Below are 27,511 nucleotides of genomic sequence, written 5' to 3'. Positions count from 1 at the left end.
GTCCAAAACATCTGGAGGGCCGAAGTTTGGGGATGCCTGATCTAGATGCACTTTGACCTAGCATGGCTATTCTTACAAGGAAGAGTATGTAGCATCTTCCTTACTTTTATACTATAAGCAGATATGTAAACTTTTGTTTCTTCTAAAACGTTTTAAAGCAGAAGTACACCCAAGTTGTGTACCTGCTCCTTCAGAGGGTGTGTAACCCCATCAGAAGCTGGCAGCTTCCCATCTCAAATGAAGAAATCTATCTGGGTTTAGTCCCAACATGCCCTTCTACAAACACAAGGCCTCCATCGGTTTGTGGAACCTTCTCCTGGAGGAAAGGACATAGGCATCAAAGGTAGACACAAATCCCCGAATTCTCCTGTTAAAACATGTAGCCAATTCAGTTAGACAAGTCCTGTGCGTGCACATGCAATAGCAATTCTACCCTGAAAACTTCATTCTTTACAGATAACTACAGTTACCCTACATCAACACTTTAGAAATGGAAATTATGCTTGTTTGCAAAAAAGTGCCATTAAAAAATATCTTACCAGATGTGTGCAAGTAAGGCAGAAGGCAGACCGGTCTTTAAGAATAATTCTCTAGCCTCTACACCAGAGACAAAGCCATCCATGTCTTTGTCAGTTTTCAAAAAAATGTCATGGTATTTTATCTTGTCTGCAGGTGATACAACCCACTGTGGAGAGAAAAAGAGAGGTTATTTTTCCATTACGCATCTAATAAAATAGAACAAAATGCTGATCATTGGTGAGCTTGCCTGTGGTGATGGTGCTTTGAGGGTTACAGGCGGCATGGACTGATGGGATTCTTTACTGGATGCCGAAGGTGGCAACAAATGCACTCCACCTGCAATACTGACACCTTTTCTTTTAGAAGGTGGCACCAATGCTGGAGGCAAAGACATTGGCACAGGTTCCTTCTCAAGAGCACAGTACACCAAGAACATGGCCTGGAAAATAGTTTTGAAGAAGTACAAAAGATGGGCACAGCATTAGCTTATTATTAAGCAATTTCAGTTATAAAATCAATGCAGCAACCTGGAAGAACAAAAGCTTAAAAACCTATCTCACATTCATGTACTCCTCCATTGCTAATTCGATCTGTTCAAAGTTACATTTAGAGGCATTACAATGCCAAGAGTCTGGGCAATTCATTAAATACTGCAACTTAAAGGTATTTTCAGTTGTAGAAAACAGGCAGCTTTTGCAGCTTAGGGGATAATTCAATGTTCCATGAGTTGAAATCTGTTTTGCTCACATATAGACAGCATTAAGATACAACCCCATGGGTGAGATTAAGCTAACCAACCCAGTCAGTGGAAGCCCTGCACAAGGATCTTCACTTGCATAATAATAATAATAATAATAATAATAATAATAATAATAATAATAATAATTTATTTATACCCCGCCCATCTGGCTGGGTTTCCCCAGCCACTCTGGGCAGCTTCCAACAGAAAAATGAAATAAAATAATCTATTAAACATTAAAAGCCTCCCTAAACAGGGCTGCCTTCAGATGTCTTCTAAAAATCTGGTAGCTGTTTTCTCTTTGACATCTGATGGGAGGGCGTTCCACAGGGCGGGCGCCACCACCGAGAAGGCCCTCTGCCTGGTTCCCTACAATGGGGCTTCTTACCCATCTGTCCCCAAAATTGGGTCTGGAGGAAGAACCCCAGAACACTGAGGGGGGTATCATTCCGTCTAGCAATTAAGTAGGTGGTGGTAAATTTAGTTTCTGCTCTCTTCCAAGAACCAGCCTGATCTTTGGATTCATGTGCCTCTAAGAAAGTACAGTATGACTTAAAGTGTAGACTATACTCTACTCAACCTCCGGAAACTTTAAAAAGTGTGTTTAGAATCTCATGAGGACCATTATACTTACAACTGCAAATTCATCCCGATCCAACATTCCATCATGGTCAATGTCACTGAGCTCCCAAACCTAAACAAAAAATGCATATGCCCACATTCAGGACACAATAGAATATTCTACCCTTATTTCATCATGTTCCTAATGTTTCTTTCATTGTATTGTTAAATACCAACAGCACTAGACATTGGAAATCTGTTTTTCCACTGAGCAAAACAAAAACCAAACTTGCCACTTCTGGACCATGACTAATTCTCAACACCAGATTATGAACTAACTTTTAGGAAAATCTACAAGTTTAGAATAGCCTGAACACCTTTTCACTATTACTGCATCCAGTCCATAATGACATCTATTGGCAATTCAAACTGCAGTACAGCAACCCTACGAACTATATTATTTTGCATGTGCTACTCATCTCATGGCCAAACTGCTAATTACACAGAGTTCCTTGAAATCACTCCCTCAAATGCTTCTTTTTATACATGAAAAGCAGCTACTTGAAGCTGCAATCAAGTGCAGATGTATGGCAGCAGTCTTTCCCTTCCAAAATCACGCTCATCAATGTTCTTTTCTCACTACAGAGGGTTTCAAGAGGGAAAATGGCAGAAGATAAATAGCTAAAGCATCATTTCCTCTGTTCCTAACTGAAGCTTCAAGCAGGTCATTTTCTTATTTAAAAGCAACTTGAGGGGGAATTCTTTCAGAACTCTCTGTAACATGTAAAACAGGGCGGTGAACAGAATATGGCCAATGGAATCAACTGATCAGCACTGGCAGGAAGTCCTACTTGCTAAGGAACAGTCAGAGTGCACTGTAAGGCTCCCTGTTATTAATCTGCATCCATATCTTTACCTGTTCCACGCCCATCATGAATGCTCCAGGGTTTGAGGCAGGTGGGCATGGACTCCTGCAAGGCCTAATCTGGCCCACAGGTCCCCTGCCACTGAGGCAGATCAACAACCAAACAGCAGGGGTTTGCTTATAAAGAGCTGCCCCTTGTAGAGATCTCATTCTATTAATCTCTGTGTAAAAACCATGCATGAGTTACAGACCCTCAGAGACGCTCCAAAAATTACGAATCATCATCCTATAGGATTCCACAGGGTAAACAGATGTCTTGCCTTGCCAAAAAGCTTGTCATTCTTACCCTTCCCAATATATCAACTGGCAATTTGGAGTTCAGCAGAACAGGTTTCACTTTATCGCCTGACAACAATCCATTCACTGGGTTCAGACTGTCAAAGATAGCATCATATTTGGCCTTGTCTTCTACCTGGTTTTAGAAATAATATTAATCAATTTAACAGGAATATTGACCCAAGCAAAAATTAACTAGTCAGTATGAAAAGAGAATAGGCAGAGTGCCTTAGCAGAAAGAAGCACACACAAAAAGAATATTGGGCAGTGGGAGAGGTCAGACAGTGGGCCTCTTATGAGATGCCTTCGGTATGAATATCTGAATATAAAGTAAATAAGTGAGCATCAAATCAGAAGGGAAATAGTGTTTTTAGTTCCATTCTACTTTTTTGTTTTTAAAATCCACATATACTGCTCCTTAGACGTTTGTAGAAACCATCCCAGGAAGCACCATATAAAACCATTTTTCTACCAGAATCTCAATGGGTCTGAAAAGTAGAGGCATTGCTTCTGTTGCTCCATTTAGCTGCAAGTCAAGCTGCAATACTTCACAGATTTTTATTTATACAGTTACAGGTGGACAATAAAATTTTGCAGTGCAGCCCTAGTCCCTAAAAATCGGCAGCAGCTTTGTAGCACCATTCAGAGATGCAAGGTGGAAAATGGGTCTTTTTAAAATTCTTTCATATTCTCCTTTCCCCTGCTGTGCCAACCTCAAAGATTCATGTTTGCTGAAGTCAATATGTCTGGAGGAACAAAGGTCACAGGTATATATTGGGATATAAGAGCAGGCAGATAAGTTGACACAGCTATGATGGGACTCTCGACAGTAAGGCTAAAGAAATCTGTGCTGGACCTGGAAACAGGCAGGAATCTACTGTAGGGATATCATATGATCAGAGTGACGAAGACGCGAATGATTCTGGCGACAGAGCTTTCTGGTAAAAGGGTGAAGGGGCCAAGGTGTAATAAGAGATGACTAGAGAAGCAAGAAGAGGCTGAAGTAGTCAAAGTAAGAGATGACTCAAGCATATGAACAAGAGTTTTTGAAGAGAAGGCCCATTTCTAATGACTATGTTAAGCAGCCGCTTCAGCCAGCTATGGTTTAGACCTCTTGTGCATGATTTTAACCACATTCGGGAGAAGCCAACAAAAATAACATGCACGCACGGATGCATCTACCACTCCATAGATAACTCCAATAGTTGATCAAGTAAGAAAGACACACACACCCTTCAGGAGCTTAGCCAAATATCCAAGACAAGAGATGTGAATGTGCTTTTACACCAACCAACAGTCATGAAACCGAGCCAAGCTACTACAAAGAGAGGAAGTGCTACATTGCAAGGAAGTATTTGTTCAATTGGGTAACAGGTTTTGTTTTCAAAAAAGGGGCAAAGCAAGGAAAGTTGGAGCATCCTCTCCAAACAGAAGCTTAATAGGCAGAAGCTGAGAAACACTGAAAAAAGCATTCACGTCAGCTAAGGTTCCAGTTCACTTCCCTTACCTTAACAGCCCATGGGATATCAGGTGGCGCTCCCCCAGATAATAAAGGGCTAGAGGAATCATTCTAGTGGAAAGAAGAATTATTTCAGTTGTCATTACTTGGAAATGACAAGCAATTGTCATTCAGATTTATTGTAAATTCCTGCTGTATAAAATAAAGTCAGAGTGCCTGTATTAATGAAGAATGATTACTTAGCTTACATTACAGTATGTACATATTGTTTAAGGAAAATATGATGGTGTGAATACCTTGCAATACCAGCCGAAATGTGGACTAATAATTCCCAAACTTTCTATGTTGAAAAGTGTTATGTTCACTGTGTACAATGATAATACCAGAGGACATATTGTGTGCCAGAAGAAATAAAATAATTAAAAACTGCTGTGAGCTCTAATTACCAACCCACAAAGGTGACATGTAGTCAAAGGAAAGGATTCTAAGGCTTCTTAGAAACTGACCAACAGTGATTAGCACATCTAATAATCCAGTATTAATTAATATGGAAAATATCTTCTGCATTGTATGCTCTCCCACACACACATAGAAAGAGAAATCGGCTCTCAATTTCAGCACTCAATTTCTCATCTTGGTGCATACCCAGTTATTTTTTTTAATAAGGAAACTTTATCTCAGGTTATTCAACAATTTGATACTCACATTATCTTACAACATGTAAATCTAACAAAGAAAGCCCAATATGTTGCTTTTGCAATTTTGACACAAGTGAAAGGGAATATTGTGGAAGAAACTTTCTAGAAGCAGCTTGGATTCATAACAATAGTAATAATATTATTACAATATAATAATAATAGTAATAATTTATTATTATTATTATTATTATTATTATTATTATTATTATTATTTCCCTGCCCATCTGGCTGGATTTCCCTGGCCACTCTGGATGGCTTACAGGGCTGCCTTCAGATGTGTTCTAAAAGTTGTGCAGTTCTTTATCTCCTTGACATCTGAAGGGAGGGTGTTCGCCAGTAGGCCCTCTGCCTGGCTCCCTGTTAACTTCACTTCTCACAGTGAGGGAACCCGCAGAAAACCCTCGGAGGAGGACCTCAGTGTCCAGGCTGAGTGATGCGGGTGGAGATGCTCCTTCAGGTATACTGATTGGACAGGGTAGAATGAATTACATTGCAGCATTTTTCTGAACGAGTGGCCAGTTCCAATTGTTGCCAGAGTCAGCTGCTGAATGAAATGGAATGCGTGGGTTAGGACTTATATCTGCCCCAAAGCCAAAGGGCTGCAGAGGTGGGGCAACATGGTTCACACAGTTCAAGGTGCAAGGGCCAGTGAGGACCTAAGACCTGTTAGGTCATCGGTATTTCAATTCTGTACTCTGAATATTACTATCACCAACACTGCACATTTTGCAGTATTTTGAGCATCATTTGTGCATATTTTTAAAAGAAAAGAGGACTAAAGATGTATCGTAAGACTATAACACTTGACAACAATTAAGGCATTATGTATGATGCTGCATGAGATGATTTTTTTCAATGGTATATTGATAGCACGTGCTACATAGCATAATGTGTTCAGGTTTTATTGTACGTAAATACTGAAGGCAAGGCGTTTTTAAAAGTTCTTACAAATCTAGGTGGAGGAACAGGCAAGTTAAGACTGCTCAGTGAAACGTCCAATCCATTCTGTGCACAGGCAACAAGTCGTAAAGCCACAAAAAACTCCTAAAAAGGAAAGAAAATTACATTACCATACAACAATTTTGTCCAGAAAATGTATCAAACCACACACACCACATCTCAAGTAAAAAAGCAAAAACAACCTCTTTTAACCTTCAGAGTACTCTTCCTTCCATTGCAAATCTTGATGTGGCTACTAGAGGCGTGCTAAAAGTTTAGGTACCTCAAAGCAACTTGATATGGTTTCCTGACCTAAACAATTCTTAAAATGCATCTACAGTATATTCAGCACTAGAAGAAGGGAGAGCACACACGGAGGTGATGTAATTTAAAAGACATTACATTTGTTTACACATTCTTCTGGATTCTAATCTTATTATAAATCCTTCACATTTCCAAAAGGTTAAGCTGGGAGAGTAAGCGTTGCTTTTTAAAAACTTCCCTCTAATGCGCAACACATCATTCACTGACCTAGCTTTTTCTCTTTTGTGACAAAAATCCTGCATGATTCACATTGTTATGCTGTTTACTCTGCAATCTAAGTATTCTGTACTGTATAAGGCAGTAATCATGGGCTAGATCCATGGCTTGTGTGGGGAAGCTTGAACTGTTCATCCACTTCCTAAAAGAAGCTCATTATGTTACCCAACCAGCTGCTCCCAAGTTGCAGGGAAAATTCAGAAGCAGAGTGCAATATGGTGCAAAAGGCTGCAAGTGGGGAAAGGCACCCACTGCACATACAGAACAGCAAAATATTTTGGATGCATCTAAGCAACACTTTGGTGTTAGCATTACAAATTAACATAATGGGCAGAGCAGATTTAACTGTGATTAAGCAATGGTAACATTTAACGGTAAGGAGCAGGCCTCAGAATTGCACATTCTAATCCCCCAGCCCCTCTCCTTACACAAATTATTCTCGCCCTTCTCTGCTGACCTTTACCAATGCTCCAGAACAAACCCTTGAGATGAGGGAACTCTGGCTTATATTTACCTTACTCAAGGCTTAAGGCTGTTGGGAATTGGGAAGAAATAGCATGCAGTCCTCTAACACACACTTGATCTTCTAAGCATGGTTAAAAGATTGAGAAGATTACATATGTATATCATCCTTAACTGAGTTCCACTGTTTTCCTTCAGCTAGAAGTTAAGTGTAGTAACTGAGTTACTGCACCACGTAACTGATTCCTGCTCAAGAAAATATTTTTCATGCACCATAATTTGTAAGCCCATTTCAATAGTGATCCAGTTGTGTCTCAGTGTGTTATGAAGATACAGATGTCTCTAACAGAACGTAACCTGCTATAAACTGTTATAAAAATGCTTTTTTTACTCTCGTTATCCTTTCACCATATTCATTTGAAGATAAATATATCACATTTTACCTGTTTGTTTAAGATTCCTTTGCCATCTGTATCAGCAAGGTCCCAAACCTAAACAGTTAGATGAAAGAAGCATTTGAAGTACTCCCAGAAATATCTTTTCCCCACTTTAATGAGTAACAGTTTTAAATAATAACCCCAAAAGTTTAACCACATTATCTTAACAGTGCATTGATGAAAAGTATTATTTATTCTGTAGCCGACACCTCGTGCAATAGTATGAATTTCAGTTTAATGTTGAGGCTTTAGTTTTGGCAAAAAGGAAAACAGAGCTCTAACAAAGTTAACAGCTCAACAAACTGAAGTATAAAAATGTCAAAACAAAACGTCCATACACAAAATATGTGCAATCACTTTTCACCCATGCATTTCAGTGCTCTAAGTTACTCTTCACTCATTTGCAGGCACTTTCATACATTATAGTGAAGTACGTTTTTCTATGTCTAACCCAGTGCATATTCAGGCATTCTGAAGTGTCCTATGTTGAATAATATTCCAAGCTGCAACTGAGTCAGTCCTTAGAGAAAGTAAATGTAGAGGCCACCATGCACCAGAGAGATAAGCAAGACGAAGCCTATTTAAATTGGCTTCGGCGCAGCTAACTATGGGCTGGATTGTGATTACAGAGTGCTCCACAAAACACCCAATTTTTGTTTCATTCAGGCCTACAATCGTACGCACCAAGAACCCTTCTCCTGGAGAGATAGAAAGGCTTAAGGATTGGAAGCAATATTTTTTTTATTGTCAAAACCAAGACAGGATGGTATCTCTCCACCCCAACCCCCATATTTGATTCACAGTTAATACCTTCCCAAGTATCAAGTCCGTCAGTCCTGATTTTTTAAGGAAGACAGCTGCATCGGAAGCCAACACCCGCCCAGAGTTACCAGGATCAACCTGCAAAAAGAAGGCATATTTGTTATGTAGCAATTTGCACATTAAATATCCTACAAAAAGTTTTGTTACTGACTTACTTGGATGACTTGCTGAACTAAGGGTACAACACATTTATTACCTCTGCAAAATTATTTATTTATATTCAACTATGAAATGATACAGTAGCCAAATACTGTAGCCAGATGATCTTTTTAAAACTAATGAGTACTTAGAAGCTACAGATACACCAGGCTCTGTATACTGGGAAACAAACTAAAGTATTGTGAGGGCCTTTCCCCAACTCCACCTTTACCCTAGAAGAGAGACAACGATGGAAGGTACAGAACTGGCAGTGTTTTCCTGGAAGTACTTGCGAGGCTTCTCACTAATTTCGATTGTTAAGGTCAAAAAGACTGACAACGTCAGGCAGCTAGCAGCTGACAGCACAGCACTACATTTTCCTTGCCAGGAGGAAGAGCGGATACACTGTGACTAGAGCAGCTATCCAATGTTTATCTTAGTTTGTTTCAACTGTATAATGCTAGAGCTTTGCTTCATTCCAGTCTGTGACTTGTACATTTTTCTACACTATGGTAGCCACTTTGGTGCCTTATATGATGTGGACTACAGCTCCCAGAATCCCTGACCATTAGTCATGCTGGTTGGAACCAATGGGAGTTGCAGTCCAACAACATTCACATTGGGTACCTCAACACAACCATGGTCCATTTAATCCCCTTTCCTGCCTTCTGCAAGATCCCTACAGTTGATGGCCAGAAGCTCCTCTTCTCTTTGTTTATAATTTCTTTTAGCATGCTTACTGTGTGTTTTTCTCCCTCGTTGTGAGAAGCCAAGTTGCAGGGAACTAGGCAGCGGGCCTTCTCGGCGGTGGCGCCTGCCCTGTGGAACGCCCTCCCAACAGATGTCAAAGAGGAAAACAACTACCAAACTTTTAGAATACATCTGAAGGCAGCCCTGTTCAGGGAGGCTTTTAATGTTTAATAGATTACTGAGTTTTATTTTTCTGCTGGAAGCCGCCCAGAGTGGCTGGGGAAACCCAGTGGCTGGGGAAACCTGGCCAGATGGGCGGGGTATAAATAATAAATTGTTGTTGTTGTTGTTGTTGTTGTTGTTGTTGTTGTTGTTGTTGTTATTGCTCATTCAAATTTTGCATTTTTATAGCAGCATTCAGTCATCCAGACTGTGCTAGAGAGAAGGCATGCAATTCTTACATTATTATTCTATTATGAATTTACTTCTACTTTGATTTGAAATAAAAGTTCCTATTAACTACTACTAATTGTCTCTAGATTCTGCATCAATGTAATGAATATTTGCTAACTAATAGGTACTTGTTAGATGTTAAATATCTGCATCTAAAAAAAGAGTGGGAATCCACAATCCATGAACAGTCCTTATTTAGCTCTGTAACAATTCAAAAGGGCACTTCCATTCTACCAAAGCTCGATGGTACAGACCTAATGGCTAGGACTGCCAAAACAAACAGCAATGCTAGTCTTGTGGAAATGCAGGCCATTGAAACTTTTGGGTAATCAGAACAGAGACATTTGCCCTCTTATGAGCATCATAGGACCCAAGGCAGGTCTTTTTTTGTTATTGTTAATTCATTTCATCTAAACATAAAGAAATGCAGGACTGATAAGAGGTATATATTCAGCATGCAGAAGGGAATATATATTTGCAGCTGTCTTGTTATGTATATATTAAGGGTTTAAATCTATTTATTTTGTGCTTTCAGTTTCCAACCAGGCCTTTCTTTTCTGGTACAGTGGTACTTCAGGTTAAGGACATAATTCGTTCTGGAGGTCTGTCCTTAACCTGAAACTGTTCTTAACCTGAGGTACCACTTTAGCTAATGGGGCCACCCTCTGCCGCCGCACGATTTCTGTTCTCATCCTGAAGCAAAGTTCTTAACCCAAGGTACTATTTCTGGGTTAGCGGAGTCTGTAACCTGAAGTGTCTGTAACCTGAAGCGTCTGTAATCCAAGGTACCACTGTACTTACAAATATTGGAACTACGTTAAAGTTTAAGAGCTGTCCACACTGATAGGCTTAAAGCACAGTCAGTTAAGTTGAAATATGCATTCAAAGACATGACCTAAGAAGCTACTGGACAGAATTTTTACTGAAGATATGCTTGGTTGCTTCAACAAGGAGACATAATGAGCCATAGTATATTCCTCTTACAATGGTAGAAATCCATTACTGTCTGGTACGAGGTTGGTGGGGCCTAGAGCAATTAGCTTTCGCAATAATTGCTAATTTGTACTGGTACAAGTGATTGTTTGTATAAATATGAATGTCATAAACAGTCCATTGTACTGCAAAGCTACTGGAATATCCTAAGAATTAACTTTACACCCAAAATATTTATTTCATTCTATCGCCTAAAGGCAAGAAGAAATTATCTGTTTTGTTGTCCTCTTTAATATGTCCATCCATAATTACCCAAGGGGGAAATATTTTTAAAGCAAGTATAAGCCCAGGAAGCCAGCCACACTTACCTGTCGATAGAACTTCTCATACACAGGATTTGCACTTGACAGCTTTGTTGGAGGGAAGAGAGATGAAAAAGTTTTAAAAATACTGTTGAATTTTAAAGATTGTAATTAAACAGGGAAGACATTAGCTTTTTCTGTCAATATCAAAGATTAGACTTCAAGAATGGCATTAGGTTCAGAAACAGAGACTATCCATAATTGCATAGAAGAGCAATATACAATACATGACAAAGTCTTACGTGGCTAGAGATTTGCATTCATAGGAAACCACTAAATCTATAAAAAGATCCTACAGCAGACTCACCAATGTACTGAGGCATAAACTTTTACAGGCATGAAACCTACTTTTTCAGATGCATCTTCTTGCCCATGAAACTTCATGTCACAGTACACTGGTGGCATTTTGAAGACTCGTAAGACTATTTTTGCTAAAACAGACTCTGGAATTTGCTGCAGTTACATTTAAGGTTTGGCTGTGTGTTCTGAAGCATGCGGTTATCATGGCGTCTTTGAATGCAAACCTTAGATTTGATTATTCATTGGTCTGGCATGGAATTGAAGTAAAATGGGTGTGTCATTCATCGAGACACACAAGCTTGCTGTTTGACCTAGTTTGTATGCGTTTTATTCAACTCTTACATAGCAGAATTTGTGGAATGGGAACGTCAGTCCTGGCTTTAGTCAGTGGAATTTTGTGATTCACAATTATTGTTACACATGCGGAATGCTGCTAGCCCCAAAGCCTCAAGTGTTCAGTTTATATAATGTTTCACAGTGGAAAAACAAATAGTACATAACTTCAGGTCATATCAACAGCTAGCTAATTTCACAGCACTGTATATGCACTGCATTTGTGATCCCCCCCCCAATAATTGTTAACAATTTGTCACCAAATCATTACAAATTTAATACAAATTTAAAAGCTGACTCCCTCCTACGTCCCCTCTATTTTCCTCCCTTATGTTACACATTGCACTTGAGACAAGATCGGTTAATATGCTTTAAAATAAGCTGAATACTCTTAACACAATGTTGCCTATCAATGAAGCAAATATATGAAGGAGATCAGCAATCTTCAACCTCAGGTCCTTAGATATTGTTGGACTAGAGCTTCCAATATCCCTGATCACTGGCTAAACTGGCTATGGAATATTTGAGTTTGCAAATGCAACAGCACCACAAGACCCAAGGTTGAAGGATCAAGTATTGCAGCTTCCAAACTTCAAAGTAGTTTTGGTCAAAGATATGCAGACATAAATTATAGTAAATGATTCCGTATTGCCATGGTATACCTTATATGCAGAACAATCCTATATGCATTTACTCAAAGGCAAGTCTCAAGGTGTTCAGTGGGGCTTAATCCTTAAGGGTACTTTAGGATTACAGCTTTAAAATGACTATTTAAAAAGACAGCTATGCCTTAATTTGTAAAAATTTGTAAAAATTTTATATAATCTAAACTGATTGGGTTGAACTAGTCCTAGATCTGACATAGCTCCAAACACGTTTAACCTGGGTGGTAAGGCCCATTCTGTGGCATAATTCTATCATTTCCTAAAATCACTGAAATGCAAATCTGGATTACCTGAAACACATTCAAAATTCAGTATTTTTGGCACATATTCCCCAGCCTCCCAGGTCTACAGCAGATTAGAATTGCTGTATAAGTTGCTGCTACCCTTTTTGCTGGTGCCACTTTATCTTGATATTTTATTACATTTGGGGGGTTGAAGATTCAAAAAGGTAGGATAAAAACAAATGGTTTTAAGCTGCTTTTATTCAGTGCTGTTTTTAATATGGTACTTTATTTGTTTTTTTAAAAATATTTATAACGTGTGAGTTTTAGCTGTGTCTGTTTTTAATTCATGTTGTGATCTGCCTTGGTTGCTGCACTGGGAGAAAGGAAAGACATATGAAATGAAATGAAAAATGAAATAAATAAATAGTAACACCACAGTTACTAACATTCTTAACTTTACTCAAGAGCTTAGAGGGAAATTGCGTTTCCAAAAAACAGTGACTCTACTCAGCACATTGACAGAAATTCCCCAGAAGAAACTGGTTCTACAGCAGAACAAGCTTACACAGCAACTTCGGCCAGCAGGCAGCATCATACGCATCTCCAACTCCTCAAAAGATTCCATCAACAGTGCCTCTGAAAATTTTTACATATCACTTGGGAAGACAGGCAAACTAATGCCAGTATAATGGAAGAAGCAATGATCACCAGTGTTGAAGCAATGATTCTTCAACATCAACTTCGTTGGACTGGTCATGTTGTGCAGATGCCTGATTATCATCTTCCAAAGCAACTACCGGTACTCTATTCTGAACTTAAAAATGGAAAGGATAATGCTGGTGGTCAACAAAAGAGGTTTAAAGACTCTCTCAAGGCAAATCTTAAAAAATGTAGTATAAACACTGGCAATTGGGAAACACTGGCCAATTGGAGAACAGCCTTTACCAAAGGTGTCATAGACTTTGAAGACACTCGAATCAGGATGAAAGGCAGAAACGTGCTAAGAGGAAGGCATGCTTGGCAAACCCTCACCATTATCGACTCCCGCCTGTAAACCTATGTCCCCACTGTGTGGATCCAGAATTGGCCTCCACAGTCACTTACGGACCCACTGTTTAGACCGTGTTCATGGAAGACAATCTTACTTGGCAAGAGTGATCGCCTAAGAAGAATACTGCACAAATGGATTGTCCTTTTAAAAATAAAAGGTGCCAACTTAATAAATGCATGAACTTTAAACAGGAACTCTTTTTAGCACAATTCTTTTTAGCACAATTCTTTTCTAAAACATATTAAGATATTTCAGGAACAAGGACATAGCAGGAGCAGGGGGTTGGAGGGAAGAAGATCATCCGTTGATCATTCCTGTGAACAGCCAGTTAGTAGGTGAACAACTGACCCTGCACCAAAGCCTGCACATTTGCCCCCTACTGTTCTTTAAAGAAGTAATGCTGTACAGTACTTGTGCAACCCTCAGAATTCGCTTTCTGCTTGTAACACAAAACAACCCCTTAAGTCCACTTGGAACATTAGTTTGAATTTGTGCAGTAATTAGGCAGCACATTCTATAATAATCTGATGCTGCTTTTCCAAAATCCACTCAAATTTGTTAAGTGTTGCTCCGGATTAATACATTAACAGATATCCACATATACCGGTACCAGGAAGGGAAAATAGTTTTGCTAAACCACTGTGGAAGTTGAGCCATTAAGTCAACGTTCAGTACTCCGTCTTTTCCCCAACAGAGCAATTAATAATCTCACATCTTCGTTCAACTATAGCAATGTCATCATTTTGTTAGCAAAACATTACTAAGCCAAACCTATTGTTACTCTTGAATAGGAAACATATGCTGGTTCACATCCTGTGCCTTCACCACTCTAAAATTCCAAAGCAGTCTCTCCATCCAGTCTCTCCTATGCAGTTTAACATCTGAACAACAGATGCAAATTACATTTTCTGTATAATGGGGAAAGCTTGGAAGGTCTTCTGCTTTCACTGGCAAGAGACCGATTTTATTATAAAAGTCAAACTGGGCAACAAGACAATCAGATTTCTCTTACAGTGAATAGAATTGTTCATACAGCAATATAAGATTTTTCTGGAAATCACAGGTACAGAAATATTATATACCTAAAATAAAATTCTTGGAATTAAGACTGGTAAGTTTCTTTATTTCTTACACAAGGATGAGTTAAACTGCAAGCGCCCTCCAAACACCAAGTATGTGGTGTAACAAAGCTGTCTCTTAATACATGTTTTCCCTTTAGACCTCAGCTGTTCCAAAAATTCTTGTACATAGTTTACACTGTCACTATTTAAACTGCAAGGCCAAGCACAAGCCATTTGCCTTCCTGAATACTGTAATTCAGGGTCTCCTCAATCCACTTGCAAGAGGCTCTAACTATAAACTTGTGTCTATCGAGACATCTTAGCCATACTATGTCACAATGCCCCTCCCCTCCCACCTAGGCCCTGTTCTCCCACCTAGTTAAGCACCCAGATAGAAAGACATCACCCCTCCACCATCTTATTTCAATATCCTTACATTCTCCTTACTACAAACACAAGAACACCACCAAATCCACCCACACCCCAGCCCCAAAAGCACTTGGCAACTGCTGACTTGCCTTCAACGAGAGTTTTTCCAGCCATCTGGTAGCATCAGAATTTGTAGCCCATATGCTACAAAAGACATCTTGTTGATCTTTGAAACAACAGAATAGCTCAGACTTCCTTTTTCAAATTAAGCTTCCAAACATATTGAGGAAGGAATTCCACTAACCAGAGTGAACACACTGCTGAAACTGGATATTCAACATTAATTTCCCCTTCAAATGCCAACTCACTCATCCTTGCTGGCTTTAACTCCTCTTTTAGTTCTTCCAGAAGTTCATATTTGGAAAGTGTTGGTACACATTGTACTTACAAAAGCAGCAGGACAGCAATACACTCATCTACCCTGTCACTGCTTTTAGCAAAGAATGGCTACTTGGACGTTTCCCTCTACATCAGGGCCTACATGACATCAGATGCTGCAGTCTAGCAATGGCCAGGGCAAAACACCCAGGACCTAGATGAACTTTTCATGATACATACATACATTGCTAAGAATGAATCTATTCGTTTCAATGGATCCTATTCTGCTAATGCAAACTGCAGGCACTGGAATTCTGATATGGACTAAGACCCAGGGGAATGGGGATAATCAGGACCAAAGCAGGAGGGGAAAGTGTTGAAGTCCTTTATTCCCTTCACCAGGGTCCTCATGTAGATTGCTCTTTAGCCTCCCTCTTGCATCCAGCACAGAAAGGCAGGGCTAAAGTTAAGATGCCCTAACTGTATAGTCTAACCCCAATGTGCAATAGTAAGGTGATTTTGCCATATGATTGATTTTTTTTGAACTGCCAGATCTGAAGTACAACATTTCAGAGGCAGCACACTTTGTTGAGATATAGCATCCTAAACAGGATCGTTCCACAAATTTTGACCTTTTACTCTCATCCACCCCTTCCCTAAAAGTTCTCTTCATTGCCAGAGAAAAATCAAATGTTCAACAAGAACTGGGATGGTACCCATCCAAATGTAAGAAGGTCAGAGAGGTCTATATTCAAACAAGCAAGTGCCACGTGTATTCTGAGATGATCCTCAAGAAAACTGTATTAACCTCCTGCATACATGCTTGGAGTACCGTGGACTCAGTAACTTGCCCATCTTTCTTTTCCTAAATAAATTTCATCCACAAAATTTTGTAATGCCATATTTTCTATGTAAAGTTGTTATAGTGAGCTACCTAAAAGCAAGCTTAATTATCAACCATCCTTTTTACGGCTTCATGTCAGGACTATGTACTAGAAAATTTCAAGACCTACTACTTGGCTTAGAATATTCAGGGCTGGCAGCTGCTGAATAGTTCAAGTATGTAACCCAAGAGAAAGGGTTGTATCCAGCGAAGTTGCTCTATTCACACAAGGACTTTTGCTTATGCAACAGAACTTCCCCTCCTTCTCCTGCCCCTGTGTACCTTCGAGATCTCCCTCCCAGAACAGATTTGGGGAAAACACAGGAAGAGGGAACGTTTTTCTAAAAAGCACAAGTCCTTGCATAACCAGAACAAATTCATGGACTCAACCCAAAGTTCTGCATATTGCTTTATCCACAAGTCATCTCTCACTTGGAAGATCACTATAGTGTATAAAATGTATTTGGATAAGTGGATATTATAATTGGATTTCACTTGCATAATGAGTTCTAGCAGTACAAGCTTCAATACAGGCATTTGTGATTATTGCTAGGGTAACCCACAGTATCCATTCTAAACTGTTAGAAATTAGCCAGGCGCATTTTGCAACTGGTGCGGGCCCAATTGTGACCACATGGTGATCTCTGGATTCCAGATTGGTGACTGACATCTCCATCCAGCTGGTCCCTCCAACTTTCTTAAGCAGGGAAGCAGAAGAGCTTATTTATTGCATTTATATCCCACCTTTTTCTCCAAGGAGTACCTGGTTCACTCCCCTGCTCAGTTAATCCCTACAACAACCCTGCGAGGTACGTTAAGAGCCTGTGACTGGCCCAATGTCACCCAGTGAGATTCATGACTAAGAAGGAATTTGAACCCTGGCCTCCCAGGTCCTAGTCTACTTCCTAGAATACTTCTGCTATGGGGCAGCTATATTAAATTAAGTAGGTAAACAAATACCAGTATGTAGAAAGCAAAATGTCACTTGGAGAAGGATCTGAAAAAGTTTTCTTGAATGAAGCTTGAATTTATTTGATTGTTATTTATTTGATTCTGGATTGTTTCATTTGATGTTTTAATGTGTTGTAAGCCACTTTGAATTTTTTTTTCTTTTAAAATATAAAGGAAATGAAAACCACCACAACCAGCACCACCTGCATTGGGTGAATGGTGCCTAGACATCCCATTGTGGTGACGGTAACCCACAAGATGCCATTGGGCGACTGGCATATATATATGCGCGTTTCTAACACTGATTCTAAACTAAGAAGAAGCAAAACCAGGGAAATATTAGTGCATGATCAACAGTGTTTAATGGCTATCTTACAGATAGTATTCTAGTCTTTAACTCCCTTTCAAATGAGTCCATTTTATAGCAACCCTAATTTTATTGGGGCCTTTCAGGACCTCCCTTTGTTTCCAAGTTTACCATGACCTTCAGTGCCCACATTTGACATCATTTTCAAGTGCTGAAGACTATGGCAAAGCTACAGTTTCAGCGGCACAAAGTCAAACAGCAAGTAAGAGTGTTTTCTGACACAGTATACAAGTTTTCACCCACTTGTGCTTGAAGAACTAAAGGCTTAAGTATGGCACAGCAAAAGAAAAACAACAACGATTAATTCAGGTTCTAAACAACAGCTGAAAATACAATGTATTCATCTGCTATTTCATTTCGAGTGAGCCCTACTTGGACCATCAACTCTTCTCTTCCATACACTTTTGTTGCTTTCACTAAGGGAACATTTGCAGGTATTTCCTTTATGGATGTTTCCCCAGGGTTCTCTTTCTATGCGACAAGAATTCCAAAAACATAAAGTGTTTTTAAGCAGACACTTTCATGGCAAATGAAAGATATAAAGACTGGCAAAAAATAAGTTAATGATTCAGCGATTAAGATGGTCTATAAATCACTAAGCAGGACCAAATCTTATTAGCTTTCTAGTTACTTGTATAAAATGAGGTTTTGGTTTTAATTCTACTCCAACCAGATCAGCATCTCTGCCAATTGTAGAGATTTTTTTTATGTAAAAAAAAAGTGTGCCAGAAGAAATGTGAACTTCAATTCCTTATTGAATATAATCTACTGGTTCAAACTTGCTGTTTTCTTCTCTTTAAAAGAAAAGCACTACTCTATTTGCAACTCAACCTTACAAGAAACCAAGAATTTTAATGGTGATTCACTCCAAAAAGGAAGTGAAGGAGAGTGAACAAGGAAGGATTTTAGCTTAGCACCATAAAAAAAGCGTAATCTAGCAAAACAGAGTATCTCTCTCCACTACACAGTGTACCGACTGAACTTTGTTTTTAAACGTGAAAATCTAGATCTCTCAGTCCTAATTTTGTTAACATGTTTCTAAACTTTGTGAGAAAGTGCTTGGGGATCTTGGATTGCAAAACTTTTCTGTATGCTGTTGCTCCCTATTTACTTCATACAGAAATCATGTACAGTATAGATGTGTCTCCATGTGCCCTGCACTTAAAAGTCTGCACTAAGAGGATCTGAATTCTACACCCTGTTATCAGCTATGCAGATTTCAGCATGCATCTATTTACTTGTTTTGCATTTTATTGTACTAGAGTAACCCTATGTCAACTCAGAAGAAATTGTCACATTGGGTCCAATGAAGATTACTCTCACTCAGGTATGCAGGTACAGGATTGATGCCTGATTGTGTTGTCATGAAGGACAGAGGCTTAGGCAGAGCACTGACATCCCACCCTCTTACTTCCAAAAATGGCTTCTTAGCCTTTCCGCTTTCCTTTTGTTTTCACAAGCATTGCTTCAATCCAAAACCACGACCTTAAGAACTCAGTTTTACAGAGAAAACTGAGGTTCTCAATATGCTAAAAGCAGTACATTTTGTGTGATCTTTGCATATACACAGCCGCCACCAATTCATCAGGCACAATATACAGTATTCCCACAGCTGAGCAAAAAAAATGGAGGGGAAAAGGTGCATATGAGGTAGTCAGTGCACTATATATAAAATGGAAATTAAATGATATGCTGCTAAGCAACATTTTAGAAAGTCTGTCATTTTGCAGAGTTTCTTGCATGCTTCATAACAGTATATTTACAACATAACTTCTGTTCTCAATTATAGTGCAAGCATGCCAGCCACTCTACATGCAAAATTAAAACTACATCCTGTTATTTTATTGCAGAGAAGTATTTAACTTTCATTGAGATTTATGTCAAGATCAGCTGACTATACCAGATGTCATAGTGTTCAAACTGTAGGAGACATCCAACTTGCTAGTTAAATTAGGATGCGGTCCAACTTACCCCCAAACCTGAAGTGCTTATATTTTTTAAGGGCCATTTTGCTTTAACTAATATTCATTCATTTAGCTCATTTTAGTGGAAAGCAAATGTGACCCGCACACACAGAGACACAGTTAAAATGACAAGAGCCAATATATTTCATTGAAAAACAAACACTTGGGTGTAGAAAGGCAAGATAAAAATTATTTTTTTTTTAAAAAAAGTATGCAAGCATCTGAACAGTATTATTGAAATGCCTGCATTCACATTTTTACTGCAGATGTATTAACAGCCAGGAAAACCAAGTCCCATGGTACAACTGCCCTAGAACAGCAGCTCCAGTGTATACACATTACTTATGAAGAGCAAAACTCCAGACAAATAGCTTTCCAAATTTATGTCAGCGTGTTTATACACTTGCATACAATCTTATATCCACAGTAAAAGAAGAAAATGCGGGGAAAGCTCTGTGTGCACAAAAGTGCCATGGAGCATACATTATACTGAGAATAAAAATTATACCTTTGAATACAAAATAAAAAGTTCAAAACTTTTAACTACCAACAAGGCCAAGTGCCATTAGGATGACTACTAAGCCAAGTTTCATTGGCCAATTCATAAAAATACATATTCTAATCCTTAATGAATCAAAAAGGTCTAACTTTCAATCAACATAAAGGTTGACAACATTGTGACAATATATTCTACAGACTCAGAAAATAGCAAGTTGATCAGTGGGTCTACTTTTTAGTAATACACACCAAAATCCCTTACCATGAAAGAATATAGGAAAACATTCCTAATTAAAGGTAGGTAGCCGTGTTGGTCTGACGTAGTCAAAACAAAATTTTAAAAAAACTTTCCAGTAGCACCTTATAGACCAACTAAGTTTGTCATTGGTATGAGCTTTCGTGTTCATGCACACTTCTTCAGATGAAGTGTGCATGCACACAAAAGCTCATACCAATGACAAACTTTTTATTTTATTCCTAATTAAGTGGAAGACAGGAGTGCCTGGCGTGCTATGGTCCATGGGGTCACGAAGAGTCAGACACGACTAAACGACTAAACAACAACAACAATTAAGTGCCAGAAGGTCAGATTTCCAGGGTATGCCTTTCAAAGATACAGGCTGAAATTTTATTTTAAATGGAAATTCTCTGTTCAGATGATATAGGCAATTAATGAAAATGGGATTGCAACACCACACATGCTTTGCATATGTTTACATCGCAGCTTCCTGCTTAACAAGGAGTGCTCAAGGTGGTTACAGCTTCCAGGTCATGTGGCCAGCATGACAAAGCCGCTTCTGGTGAACCAGAGCAGCACACGGAAACACTGTTTACCTTCCCGCTGTAGCGGTACCTATTTATCTACTTGCACTTTGACGTGCTTTCGAACTGCTAGGTTGGCAAGAGCTGGGACCAAGCAACGGGAACTCACCCCATTGCGGGGATTCGAACCACCAACCTTCTGATTGGCAAGCTCTAGGCTCTGTAGTTTAACCCACAGCGCCACCCACGTCCCTCTTTTCTTCTCTTTAGGGAGCTTCAAAGCTGAGCAAAGATCCTAAACTGGGATTTCAACATCTACATTCAGAATTTTAGCCACTTACAGGTTCTTCTCTGACAAAACTATCAAGTTGCTTTGATGGAACTGTACTCTTTGAATGCAGGTGGCCCTACTACGTGTAGCTTCATCACCCCAGTTTGAATCTTAAAAATATGCTTAAGGCTCTTCTCCTCCCATTTTTTGCAGTAACCAGAGTTTGTCAAGATGTCCAAGGTGGTTAAAATGCTAGCTGGAATAATAACAATGTGTTCAGTAAGCACTGTAAGTTCAAGAAGGGAGGGGGGGGCTGCCTGATCTCAACTGGGATGTTCCATTAAATTGGTCCCACAATACTGAATGCACAGTTCCTGGTAGATACGAACCATGGTGGAACACTAACAGTGACTCCGCCGAAAATCTCAGTGATCAGGCAGTCCTTGAGGTTTCCTGGGCCCAATTTGTTAAGGCTTGTAAATTAACACAAGAACCTTGAACCTGGCCCAGTCGTGCATCGGTAGCAGTGCAAGTGTTTGAGCACTGGAGTTATGTGCTGGAGATAATCTGTCCCCATTAACCATCTAGCAGCAGTTTTGCCCCGGCTGAAGTTTCCAGACCATGTGAAAGGGTAGCCTCACATGAAGTGCATTTCAAGGAATCACTGTGGCCCAACTATCCCTGTCCAAGAATTATCATAGTTTGTGAACCAAGCATAGCTGCTAAAAGGCACTCCTAGCCCCTGAGGCTCCCTAAGTGTCTAGTGACAAAAGACCTTGCCGGTAGGAGCAAAACAACTATAAAACAGTGCCTACAATATTCATCCCACAGTGCGAATCCAGGAGGGTGGTGTCAAAAGTCACCAAGAAACTGAGAAGCAGAGTCACATTCTCCCTATCCCGCTCTCAACTGATCAGTTCCCAAACTGCCCCTGAACCCAGAATGAAACAGATCCAGACAAATTCACATCCAAACCAGAACTGGAAACTATGGCTTCAAGTGTGTGGATTTCCAGATCTCAATGGCAAAACCAAGGGTCGGCCATGACATCTGTACTACACATGCTTACCAACCTGGTGGGACCAACTTCTAAGTAAGTATGTACAAGAGAGGCCTGCAAGTGAGACCTGTACAGAGTTGTGTTCTGGGCTCAGTTCAGATAGGGCTATAGCCTCAAGCTTTCATTTCTGTAATGCTGTTTTGTACTGAATTGCTTTAAGGGACCCAGGTGGCGCTGTGGTTAAACCACTGAGCCTAGGGCTTGCTGATCAGAAGGTCGGCGGTTCGAATCCCTGTGATGGGGTGAGCTCCCGTTGCTTGGTCCCTGCTCCTGCCAACCTAGCAGTTCGAAAGCACCTCAAAGTGCAAGTAGATAAATAGGAACTACTACAGCAGGAAGGTAAACAGCGTTTCCGTGTGCTGCTCTGGTTTGCCAGAAGCGGCTTTGTCATGCTGGCCTCATGACCTGGAAGCTATACGCCAGCTCCCTCGGCCAATAATGCGAGATGAGCGCGCAACCCCAGAGTCGGTCACGACTGGACCTAATGGTCAGGGGTCCCTTTACTGAATTGCTTTATAATATACCACCTTGGTGTTATTTTATTGAGTAGCAGTACATCAATATTTCAAATAAACAAAGACTTTGTTGTTGTATTCATTTGCAAACATACTGCTATGCTAACTGCATAGTTGAAGTTAAGCAACTATTAGTTGCCCCACCAAAAATAGTGCAGATACAGCAACTCTTAATTCCTGTCTCAGCATACCAAAGACTGCAGTTGTGTATACACTATAGTTTTAACGCACATTCAAAGCACATTCTCTCCCTCAGAGAATTCTGGACACTATAGTTTACCCCTCATAGAGTTCTACTTCCAAGAATTGCACCAGGCACAGGGGATAATGAACAAGAACATAAATACACAACACCTACACTCATGTTGACTGTACTTCCTGTTTACACATATAAGACCAATTAGCATGAAGGGAGGTAACCAAGACCATCCCAAAAATAAAGGATCATTTTATATTAACTGAACTGAAATTTATTTATTATTTCTTATATGAGCACCACAACCCCAGAGTCGGCCACGACTGGCCCTAATGGTCATGGGTCCCTTTACCTTTACTATTTTAACCCAGGTTGAAGTGGGTTCTTGCCATTGTGCTGGAGAAAACTTTTTGCAGCACCTACAGTGCAAACCTAACCATGCCCACACATCAGTAACTCCCACTCAAATCACTAGGACTTACTCCCAGGTAAGTGGGGATAGGCCCTAGTCTGTTCTGGGACACAGAAAAAATAATGTGTTTACCATCGTACTAGATAAGTATTTATAGAATGGAGGAGGGTCCTCCTTTTTGTATTTTCTAATGCACCTTTTGTTTCTATTGGTTTTTCACTTCATTTTGTTTAACTGAAAAAAATCAATTAAAAAAATTTTTTTAAAAGGAAAAGTAAGGTGCTTGCAAAAAGCGTACCACAGAAGCCAAAATGCTTTCCCCTTGGGAGTCCCATTGTTCTAGACACATTTTGTGACAGGGAATTTCATTAGCACGAGCAGTTTCTGAGCTCTGGGCTGCACCTAAGATTTCAGATTAAAACTGCAGAGTGGAAGGAAAGGAGGACCTTTTTCTGCCTCCTTACTTCCAGAACACGAGTCTGACCAAACTGTGGGAGGCAGTGGAAGACAGGAGTGCCTGTTTTGCTCTGGTCCATGGGGTCACGAAGAGTCTAACACGACTAAACGACAACAACTTCCAGCTACTCTCTGAAGACTGGAGAAGAGACCTAAGAATATTAGGGGGGTGCACAGGGAAAGGACTAGACCATGTGAAAAATGAACACAATATTTTAGCTGCAGTTCATTCATTTTCAGCTTTGTAGTCTTGTTATTAAAAAAAGCACACCTAGACATTCAGTTGTTACACCCATAACCTAGGTTTCTAACACTGCCGATCGCAACTAGTGTACAGGATTGCCATGGCTCTCGCTAAACTTGGCAGGCTGGAAAACCTCCCTCTGGATGGCAGAAGCGGTGGGGCGGGTGGAGTGCCGCCTCTTGCACTTCTGCCGCCTGAGGTAGCCGCTTCACCCCATGCCATGGGTGGGGGCACCTCCAGAGAAGAAATAACAGGTATTAGGTAGGAAAGCAGTCCTACAGAAAAAGTGTCTGTCTGTCTGAATGCATGGAGTGGGGAATACAAGAAAGAACATTGCAGTAGGTGCAACATGAGGAAACCCTACAGAGAGTTAAAAAGAAACAGAAAAAACTCAGGGAGCCATAACACACCCAACCCACCAAGATTATTATTACTACATTTCTAGTCCATTTTTCCTCCAGGGAGTTCACGGTGGTGTCCGTGGCCCTTTCCCTCCCCATGTTATCCTCACAACAACCCTGTGAGGAAGATTAGGCGAAGAGGCAGCGAATAAACACAGTGTTTCCCGGGTGAGTGGAGATTTGACCCCTTGTCAGTCCAGCTCCCAAGCCTGTCACTCTTCGTCACACCGGCTGGAGACCGACAGGAGCGGCGGAGCGGAGACGGAATTCCGGGCGCCCGCTAGACACGTTCTCTGCGTTACGAGCTTTGCGTAAGGCGCAGCCCACGTCGTCCGCTTACGCGAAACAAGGTGCGGAGTCCCCCGTGGGAACCACCGGCGAAGTGAAGGGCGGCAGCTTTGGGGCAACAGCAGAACTTGGAAGGAGGAGGAGGAGACTAGGGAGAAAGACTAGAGAGCTTGGGGAGCACGGAAACAGGGGAGGCGGTTTATAAACAAGGCGCCTCCTCAGAAGTAAGCCCCGCTGGGTTCCAAAGGGCGCCCCAGAGAGGCAGAGATGGAGGGTGGGTGTTGCGAAGGGGGGCGCAGGCGGAAGCGCCCAGAGGGGAGACGCGGGAAGGGAAAGGGCTACAAGGAGGAATGGAAGCGGGAGGCGGACTGGTCACAAAGGAAACTTTCCTAAAGGAAGACGGCGGGAGCGTGGGAGGCGAGGCTTCCCCCCCCCCGGCTGCCTCCCCCGCCCAAGCTAACCACCTCCCTCCCCACCTCCCTCCCTCCCCACTGAGCAAAAAGCGAGCAGTCCCTACCTGCGTTAAGGAAAGATGAGCGGCCATGCTGCTTCCATCATGCACCGGCCGGACAGGGAAGGGAGGGCGGGAGGGGGAAGAGCAGCACCCAGGAAGGCCCGGCCCGAGCAGGCAGGCGCTCGCTGGCTCCGTCCCTCCACTCTCTGCCCAACTTCGGCAACTTCCCGAGCCACCCCCAGCCAGGCCCCGCCCTGCGTGCGGCCCGTCCGCTGCGCAGCAAAGCCCGGCGCCCGGATCCCTTCCCGGCACAGCCCCCTCTGGAGCGGAGCCACCACCGAGCAACCGCCCAATTCGGCCTCCGGTCGGAGGAATACTATTACGCTCGCCTGGCCCGGATTCCGAGCCAGCCGGCCAGGAAGGGTTGGTTCGGCTCGACCTCAGTTAAGCTCGGCGGCTACGAAAATGCGGACTGGAGTCGTGCAGAGGGAGAACTTGGGAGAGCTTTCTCGTTGGGCGTACACGCTGTGGGGCTAACCTCCGTTGTGTAATACTCTAAAGTAGATCTCGCCGTGTTCGGTGCTGTTTGCTCCCGAGTAAGCATACCCTACGATTGCAGCCTTAATACGGGCCATTTCCTTGGTGAACGATCTCACAGCACAAATTGTAAGCTTTGCAAGCCACAAAGCATTTTCCTTCCTCAAGGATAGATCCGCTTAAGCTCAAAATGAATTGTTAGGGAATTGAGTTTCTGCTCTTCCTAAGAGAAGCTGTTTTATCAGTTAGGCGGCCTGTATCTCAAACGTCTTTAGTATTCTGAATGCACATTATCCGGTTCTGTTGTCCTCCTGCCTCAGTATAGATAGCAGTTTTAGAACAAACACCTAAAACCCTATGCATATTTACTTAGAAGTAAGTCCCATCGAATTTCGTGGAACCTACTTCTGACTGCGTGGGTGGGCTTTTTGCAGTTTCCCTTGTTCCTATTTTATTCAAAAGTGCAGATGCTACCAGAATGGCTTCCTTGGACTTAAGTTGGATACAAAATACTGTACAAATAGGATCGACAAAATTTTAAATCCATACAACAAGGTTGGGGAACCTGTGGTTATTGGACTACAACTCCCATAATCAAGGACTGCCTCTCCCCATATGAACTGACCCAGACCCTGTGCTTATCATCTGAAGCCCTACTCCACATGCCCCCTCCATGAGATGTCCAGAGGATGGCAACCTGATAACAGGCCTTTTCTGAGGAGGCTCCCCATTGTGAAATGCTTTCGCCAGGGAGACTCACCTGGTGCCATCACTACATACCTTTCAGCGGCAGACAAAACCATTTTTTCAACCAGGCCTTGGGCTGTTAACAATCCATGATCTTTTAAAACCGATGGGTTGTTTTTAATGATTCCCCCCCCACACACACACACACACTGGTTTTAATTAATGTATGGGGTTTTGCTTTGTCATTTTGTTTTCATAAAGATGCCTTGAATTGGCTGCAGCAAGAGAAGTAGATTAATAACTTTAATAAATACTAATAATCACCCCTGGCTGTACTGACAGTGGCCAGTGGGTGTCTAGTGGGACAAAAGTTGTCCACCTGTGTCTTAAGAGGACTGATAAGCAATTTAGAAAATAATAATTTAAAAAAAGGCAGCTGTTAGTTTATTAAGAAACAGTGCCAGTGCAGGCCAGGCAATTGCAGATCAAATTAATACAGCATCCAGCAGGCAGAGAAGAGCCTTCAGCAATGTGTAATAGTCCACAAAAGTGTCCCTATTTTTATCTGTGAAATGCTGGAGAGACTGTGATACTTCTGTAAGTAGGCCAGGAACATATCTGCAGATTCCACTGTTCCTCTGAAACAAATGGAAGTCGCCCAGTAGCAGAGGTTAACATATTCAGCCCCAAGGTTGCCATTTAAAGTCACTACAAAACTTACAAACTTGAATAAATATCATATGACCTTCAAGCAATGTATAACTGCCAGAGGTTTAGCCACTGCTCACAAACTACTCAGTAATGTACTCTGACAGAAATAGAGCATGAAATGATACCGCTTCAGAATCAGCAACAGCCTGCACACTAGCGCCGTGCTGTTTATTTTATCTTCAACAAGCACAAGGAGCTTTGCTACATTCTGCTGAAAACAGCCTTTTCTCACTAAACACAACCATAAATCATAGAAGTGGCTTTACAAAGTTGTCTATGTAACACATTGAACTTTAAAAACAACTGTCACAGCCGGGGGGGGGCGCCGATGAGGGGGTGGGAACTGATACTGAAAAGGAAAAAGATCCCCAGTTAGTTACATGGACTCTAGGTTCAAATTAGGCAACACATGTGCACACATAGGCAGAGAGATATCTCCAACATGCATACAAAGTCAACACACTGTTGCAGCAATGTACAAGAAAGTATTGGTTGCAAACCATCTTCCTGTGGTTTTATT

At 41.1% G+C, this 27,511-nt stretch overlaps 1 protein-coding gene across 1 annotated transcript in view; it reads right to left on the bottom strand.

Annotated features, from left to right (window-relative positions):
- Positions 1–25,447, bottom strand: part of EPS15 (epidermal growth factor receptor pathway substrate 15) — a 54,441-nt gene extending 28,994 nt beyond the window's left edge. The window contains exons 1-10 of the mRNA XM_060276910.1: positions 25,120–25,447; positions 10,960–11,001; positions 8,366–8,455; positions 7,562–7,609; positions 6,126–6,221; positions 4,528–4,590; positions 3,031–3,156; positions 1,893–1,952; positions 767–958; positions 540–685 (exon numbers count right to left, since the gene is read on the bottom strand). Of these exons, the coding sequence (XP_060132893.1) occupies positions 540–685; positions 767–958; positions 1,893–1,952; positions 3,031–3,156; positions 4,528–4,590; positions 6,126–6,221; positions 7,562–7,609; positions 8,366–8,455; positions 10,960–11,001; positions 25,120–25,146 (890 nt within the window). The 5' untranslated portion in view covers positions 25,147–25,447. The remainder of the gene's footprint in view (positions 1–539; positions 686–766; positions 959–1,892; positions 1,953–3,030; positions 3,157–4,527; positions 4,591–6,125; positions 6,222–7,561; positions 7,610–8,365; positions 8,456–10,959; positions 11,002–25,119) is intronic.
- Positions 25,448–27,511: the final 2,064 nt, after the last annotated feature.

Source organism: Zootoca vivipara, chromosome 7 (genome assembly GCF_963506605.1).
Source record: "Zootoca vivipara chromosome 7, rZooViv1.1, whole genome shotgun sequence".
Taxonomy (NCBI): domain Eukaryota; kingdom Metazoa; phylum Chordata; class Lepidosauria; order Squamata; family Lacertidae; genus Zootoca; species Zootoca vivipara.
Note: the sequence above shows the minus strand (reverse complement) of the source record. Positions and strands in the feature narration are given on the sequence as shown.